Here is a 7,554-nt window from a genome sequence, read left to right as displayed (position 1 = left end):
CCACCACTTCCTTTGGCAGCTTGCTTTATACACAAACACTACCCTCAGCATGAAAAATTACCCCTCAGGTCCTTTATAAATTTTTCCCCTCTCACCTTAAACCAATGGCCTCTTGTTTTGGGCTCACCCACCCTGTGAAACAGACATTTGTTATTCACCCTTTACATACCTGTCATGATTTTATAAACCTCTAACAGGGCACCCCTCAACATCCAATGCTCCAGGGAAGTCTCCAGCCACTTCAACCTCACCATTTAGCTCAAATCCTCCAGTGTCAGCAAATGTACATCTTTTCTGCAACTTCTCACATTTAACAAAATCCTTCCTATAGCAGGGCGACTAGAATTGCACGCAGTATTCTAAAAGTGGCCTCACCAATGTTCTGTACAGCTTCAACATGACATCCCAACTCCTATACTCAATGTTCTGACCAATGAAGGGAAGAATGCCAAATGCTTGCTTCACTACCCTGTCTGCCTGTGACTCCACTTTCAAGGAACTGTGCACCTAAACTCCTCGGTCTCTTTGTTTGACAACACTCCCCAGTGCCCTACCATTAAGTGTATAAGTCTTGCCCTGGTTTGCCCTACTAATATGCAACATCTCACATTTATTTAAATGCCACTCCTCAGCTCATTGACCCATCTGATCAAGATCCCTTTTTACTCTGAGATAATCTTCTTCATGTCCTCTACACCTTCTATTTTTGTGTCGTCTGCAAACTTACTAACCATACTACCGTGGGGGCAGCACGGTGGCTCAGTGGTTAGCACTGCTGCCTCATAATGCCAGGGACCCGGGTTTGATTCCAGCTTCAAGTGACTGTCTGTGTGGAGTTTGCACATTCTCCCAGTGTCTGTATGGATTTCCTCCGGGTGCTCCAATTTCCTCATACAGTCCAAATATTTGCAGGTTAGGTGGATTGGCCATGCTAAATTGCCCATCATGTCCAGGGATTTGCAGATTAGATGGGTTACAAGGGGACAGTCTGCATGGGATGCTCTGAGGTTTGATGTGGACTTGTTGGGCCAAAGGGACTGTTTCCACACTGTAGGGATTCTATGACTTCTATGCTTCCTATGTTCACATTCAAATCATTTATATAAGTGATTAAAAAGCAGTGAACCCAGCACTGATCTTTGAGGCACAATGCTGGTTACAGGCTTTCAGTCCAAAAAGCAACCCACTACTACCACCCTCTGTCTCCTAACATCAAGCCAATTTTGTTTTCAGTTGGTCAGCTGCCCCTTTAATCCTCACTTTGCTCCTGTGATCTAACCTCTTAACTAGTCTACCATGCAAAATCTTGTAAAATGCTTTACTGAAGTTCATATAGACAACCTCTACCATTCTGCCTTCATCAATCATCTTTGTCGCCTCTTCAAAAAACGTAATGAAGTTACTGAAACACAATTTCCCATGCACAAAGCCACATTCACCATCCCTAATTAGTCCTTACCTTCGCAAATGCATGTAAATCCTGTGCCTCAGAACACAACAACTTACCCATCACTGATGTAAAGCTCAATGGTCTATAGTTCCTTGGCTTTTCCTTAAATAATGGCATCCCATTAGCCGACCTCCAGTCGTCTTGCACCTTACAGATGATACAAATAAATCAACAAGGGGCCCAGCAATCATAGAATCCCACAGTGCAGAAGCAGGCAATTCAGTCCATCACATGCACACCAACCCTCTGAATAGCATCCCACCCCATCCCTACGAAACCTGTATTTCTCATGGCTAGTTCACCTAGCCCACACATCCCTGGACACTATGGGCAACTTAGCATGGCCATTCCACTTAACCTGCGCATTTTTAGACTGTGAGGAAACCAGAACACCTATGCAGATGTGGGGAGAATGTGCAAACTCCACACAGACTGTCACCCAAGGCTTGGATTGAACCCAGGCCCCTGGTGCTGTGGGGCAGCAGGACTAACCATTGAACTGCTATGTCGCCCACTCTCTGCCCAAGCTTCTCACAAAGTTCTGTGGAACTCCTGATGAGATCCTGGGGATTTATCTACCTTTCCCCTCAGAATATTCCTGTATGGCCTGCATTTTCTCCTCATCCAAAACATTCCCCCTTTGTGGTTCAGATTGTGGAGGGGACAGCATACACATTGATGTAGTACAGCAGGTGTTACCTGAACTTTGGTCTGCTACACAATGGCACCTGTTGAAATGTGGGTTATGTTTGTTCTCCAGCAGTCTGAGAATTTCATATGGGGGGTTGGGGTGGTCATGAGCCAAGTCTGAAGGGGAGCTAAGTGTCTTGAATCAAGTGCATAAAATACTGGTGAAACTGCATTTCGAGTATTGCATGCAATTCTAGTCCTTTTGCCGAAGGAAGGATTTACTTGCCACATGGGGAGTACATATTTCACCAGGATTCTTGGCATGGTGGGACTATCCTAATAACAAAGATTGAAGAGACTGTCTGTATTCTCTGGAGTTTAAAATTGGATGTGATTTCCCAGAAGCGTACGATGCTCTTAGAGGTAGACAGTAAATGCAGAAAGGATATTGCCCCCAGCTAGAACCAGGGAACAGTGCCAGAATAATAGGAAAATCATTTAGATCTGAGATGAAGAATTTTATCTCAGAGACTGATGAATCACTTGAAATATTCACCCCAGAGCCTGTTGAAACTCAGTCATCAAGTTGAAACATAGATTAATGATTTCTAGTTATTGATGACAGCAAGATAAATGGGAATAGTGTGGGAATATGGTGCTGAGGTAGACGATCAACCAAGATGTTGAATGGCAATGCAGATTCAAGTGAATAGCCCACTCCTATGTTCCTACAAGATGTGCTATAATTACATGATCTTGTCAAAATGATTTGATACTTTCTTTTTGCCTTTGGCCACGCCAGTTACTGTGAATTTATACTGAGCAATTTGAATGACATCAAAATATCCTTATATGGTGATTTATTCCCAAATTATGAAGAAATGCTTATGTAAGACATCGTTAATAGCTCATATTTGAAAACTCTTCACTAATGTTGGTCAACTTGATTAATAGCCACACAAAAACATAGTTCTAAACTTTGAGAAAAGTTGTTTGCTACTGGTTAAGCCTTTAAATGGACAATGTTGAAGGCAGAGCATCTTAATATTAACTGCAGTACAGAAGCAACACTGCATTGTTAACCTTGGATGCAACTTTATTCTAACACTGTCTGCTTTTCAGAGTATTAAATATTCCAGTGTCCAAATCAGCATTTTCCACAAGCAGGCAGCCCCTGCAAATACTGGGACCTTTCTCGTTTGTTGTAGTTGCATGCTCCTGGGCATACATTGGCTGCCTATTCCTTCAAAACGCAATTCATTGACTGTCAAGTGTTTTGAGATACTCTCAAAGCTTGGTAAAGGGCTACATAAAAGCAAGTTTGCTCCTTCTTTACTGAGTCAGGTTTCAATCCATAGTAAGTACTCAAGACAGATAAAACACTTTTAGAACTTAACATTATTCAGAAAATTTTTCATTCTATAATGCAGCATCCTAAAAAAATTTGGCAGGATTATATTTTATAGTAATTTGTCTGTTTTCACTATTATGCATTTTTGGAACCTTACACAACACAATTTCAGACCACAATGTAAATATTGTCAGTTTTCACTCAGTTAAAGGACTTCCTTAAAGAAGTTTTATCCAGTGGGATTTCAATATGGCAACTAGAATCACTACAGGTCAGGAGGTCATTACTGTTTGCACAACCTTGGAATATTATTTTCACGAATGTGGAGACGACAAGTACTATGGATAGACTGTCTAAAATAAATAATCAGAAATGTCGCATGTGTACAATTTTTTGACCTAGTGCAGTTCTGCTATTTCATTATCCAATAACTCACCCGCCAAAACTCATGTTATTTTTAGCCACTAAATTGAAAAAGTCTACCAGTCTTAAATCATCTTGTTCCACGGAAATGCTCAACATGTACAGACTTCTTAGTTAAAAGAATAAGATTTTAATATAAATGAGAATGGTTAAGTACCTACCGATAACTTTCTATAAATTTTATACAGCTTTAAATATGAAAAGCCAAATGCAATAAATATGAAAGGCAACAAGATTACAATCCATTAAAAGCAAAGCTGTGTACAAGGAAAGCACTGCTTATTTAATACTCTAAACATTATATATATTTTATAACAGAAGCAATCCCTCAATACAAAAATATGAAAAATAAATGTTTTATTCTTGCTGTTTTACCTAAAGCAAATCTCAACTTTGGTCTTTCACCTTCTCATTACAGAATTCAACTCGAAAAATGGAGAGGAAAATACTTCTGCAGGTATAATTTACTAAGCTGCTGAGGCCATTAACACATAATGCAGTAAGTCCTGATGCGCCAATATGACATACTAGTATTTTCGTCCACATTGAAGGATTACTTTCAGCCTGGGTAACACAGATTGAATGTTCCTTGGAATGGCAACAGGGTCCATGCTGTCACTGAGAGCAGGTGGTATTCTAATTTTGCATGAATATGTAAAAATTCAAACTGAAAATGTGTTTTCAAGAAGATAAGGTTTAAAAACCTAAAACTCAGCACTTTACTCCAAGGTGACTGGACAGTGTAGATTTGAGGCCCAGGCTAGGGCACTCGCTCCTCCAGTGACTGCACCCTTCATCAGCAAAAAGACAATGTTGGTATCTGACCCTGTCTCAATCTGAATATTGTATTGCTCATGTGCCAGAGGTTCTTGAATCCCTCACCCCAACCACAAGCCCAGCAGCAATGTCTCCACTACTGAACTCTGATCTGTCTGAGCCCAGTCTCTAAACCCTGGCACTATAGAACAACATGAGTTCCAACATCAGCCAGCTCAATATCCTAAGCCTGTGTTTCCATTGCTTCCTGGCCAAGATCTAGGAGTGACAGGAATTCAGATGATTTAATGGATATGAATACAAAAATACTGTTTATACAATGTACTTTTAAAAGAGAGATTGCCACATATATATACAAGCTTTAAAAATATGTTGTGTACTGCTTTATTGCTGTTTCATTTTTATTGATTTCTGGAATCATATGACATTTCAGTGTTTAAAATAGGTCAGATTGGCAATGAATTCGGGAAGTTGGGTCACAGGGAGAGATAGAAAAAGTGGACAGCGAGGAGCCAAAGATCACTTTCATGTATTTCCCATGAATAGCAGTGGCAGGAGACTCAAACCCAGTAATGCATAAAATAGTGAAGTGCAATAGCACAAGAAAAAATAAACAGTTTTCAAGAAATAAACACCTGGCAATCAAAAAGCACATCACAAATGAAATAACCTTTTCATTTAACAATGTTCATTATCTACGTCATTGTTCCTTTCAGTTTCACAGTTAGATCTATATTGTCTATGAATCCAAAAGATAAAAAAAAGTCCATGAGTTTCTACAAGACAAGAGCACACAGACACAAACTTTGGGAAGCTTGAGTTATCAGCTCCAGATAAAGATATCTTTTTTTATAGCACTTGTAAAAGGACACAATATTTGTCAAACACAATGTTTTTTGTCGATTAAAACAGAATACAGTAAATAATCCAAATAATAAATAACAATGCTAGTTCCACAAGATCATGTTGAAATATAGCTCTTCTAAAACAAAGGTTAGTTTCCCAAAATATTTCTGAATAATCTAGTACTCCTTTAAATTAACAGAAATATAAAAAGAAAATTGATATACTTCTGAAAGCAATGCAGGGTCCAAGATAAATTTAACTGACAAAAATTGCTGCCCTCAAAGAATAGATGATAACTGGGGGATATTTTACACTTTGGATCGATATATGATACCTGGACCATAGAAAATGTACTGTGGGAAACGATCTTGGACAATTTAACATTTTTAAAGTGATAAGCAATTAAAAATTTATCACTTCTCTGTTGTTCAACAATTCTTGATATCACCTAACACCCTTTTCAAAAAGCTATCAGCTAATTCCCACTGCTATAATCCAAAAAAAATCAGCTGCTTTCAAAGCAGCAACATGAAGGAGTACATGTCAGTGTGTAACTGCCTGATAATCAATCTCCTTCAATACTTGACAATAGTTTAATGTCAGTTCATGAGATGCACTGATTGCCGCAAGTCCTGTCAAAGGAATAATCTTGAAGAATTCTTTGGGGTAAGTGTCACCAATAAAAATATTTACAACAACAATGCCAGTATATTTGTGTTCTTGAAAGCATTATTAAACCATGCACAGTGATGTCTTGAAAAATCAACTAACAACGACATTTAGTTCTTGGCTTTTCCCTTCTTAACTGGTAATTGACCAGTTACTTCCAGATATTTATTGACCAGCTCTTCCTGTACACTGGGCAGACATGGCTGGTATCTGCTGTAGTCCATCGTGTATTCACCTTTACCCTGGAAAACACAAGTTAAAAAGGTTATAAAAAGAACACGAACTTTTAAAATGTTCACCTACATTTCATATTATGAAAAATTAAGAATTAATCAAGTAAAACTTAAAGCTTGACTAATCATAAGTAACAAATCTTCATCCCCCTATATTCTTAATGCTATTTCAAACGGTTTTACAAAGAAAATCAACAGCTTTAGGGGAGCAAGAGATTAAATTGAAAGCCATGCAAATCAGACATTTTTACATGCTTGAATATATACCTCGGTACATGATCTCAGTTCTGTGGCATATCCAAACATGTCATTCAGTGGTACCTGTGAAACAAGAAACATTTTTCAGCTCTTGTATGATGAGAATATTGGCAGGAACAAATTTTTCATGTGAAGATTGATTTTCTCTCATTCAGGTAAAGATCATTTATCTTATAAAGTGACAAGAAAGCCTCATGGCAGATGGACCAAGAAAGTAAGAGCAGGCATGATCGAAGACAAAATGGTGCATTGGTCCAAAACTGGTTGAGCGTCAGGAAGCAGAGGGCCATGACAGAGGGGTGTTTCTCTGACCAGAAGTCTGTTTCCAGAGGAGTTCTGCAGGGATCACTGTCGGGATCCTTACTCTATGTGATGTGCACTGATGATTTAGACTTCGGCATGGGGGGTATGATCAAGACATCTGTGGATCACATAAGACTTGGCAGGGTGCTGAAAAGAGAGGATATCAATGGACTAGTCAGCGGGACAGAGCAGGCACAAATGAAAAGACCCAACAAGGTGAGGGATTACACTTTGAATGGCAGAACAAAATTACTGCAGATGCTGGAATCTGTACTGAAAACAATAAATGCTGGCGATCACAGCAGGTCAGGCAGCATCCACAGAGAGAGGGTAAGGTAACATTTCCAGTTTAGATGACTCTTCATCAGAGCTGACATGAAATGTAGAAAGGGCAGCATTTATGCAATAGTGGCTGGAGGGAGGGTGGGGGAGGGTGGAATGGCAGAGCAATGGTGAGTCTAACTGCCAGACTTGAAAGAACAGACCGTTCCACTGGGGTGGGGGGAGGGGATAGAGGACATGATAATAAAATGCAACTAGTCAAGCTAAAAGAAAGGGAAGGAACGGGAGCTGGTTCACAATTTAAAGGTACTGAACTCAACATTAAATCCAGA

General features: G+C 39.4%; 1 protein-coding gene across 1 annotated transcript in view; it reads right to left on the bottom strand.

Annotated features, from left to right (window-relative positions):
• Nucleotides 1-5,001: 5,001 nt before the first annotated feature.
• The window catches only part of gfm1 (G elongation factor, mitochondrial 1), a 43,095-nt gene continuing 40,542 nt past the window's right edge, over nt 5,002-7,554 (bottom strand). The window contains exons 17-18 of the mRNA XM_048541790.2: nt 6,647-6,700; nt 5,002-6,388 (exon numbers count right to left, since the gene is read on the bottom strand). Coding sequence (XP_048397747.2) covers nt 6,257-6,388; nt 6,647-6,700 — 186 coding nt within the window. The 3' untranslated portion in view covers nt 5,002-6,256. The remainder of the gene's footprint in view (nt 6,389-6,646; nt 6,701-7,554) is intronic.

This window comes from Stegostoma tigrinum, chromosome 14, assembly GCF_030684315.1.
Source record: "Stegostoma tigrinum isolate sSteTig4 chromosome 14, sSteTig4.hap1, whole genome shotgun sequence".
Taxonomy (NCBI): Eukaryota; Metazoa; Chordata; class Chondrichthyes; order Orectolobiformes; family Stegostomatidae; genus Stegostoma; species Stegostoma tigrinum.
Note: the sequence above shows the minus strand (reverse complement) of the source record. Positions and strands in the feature narration are given on the sequence as shown.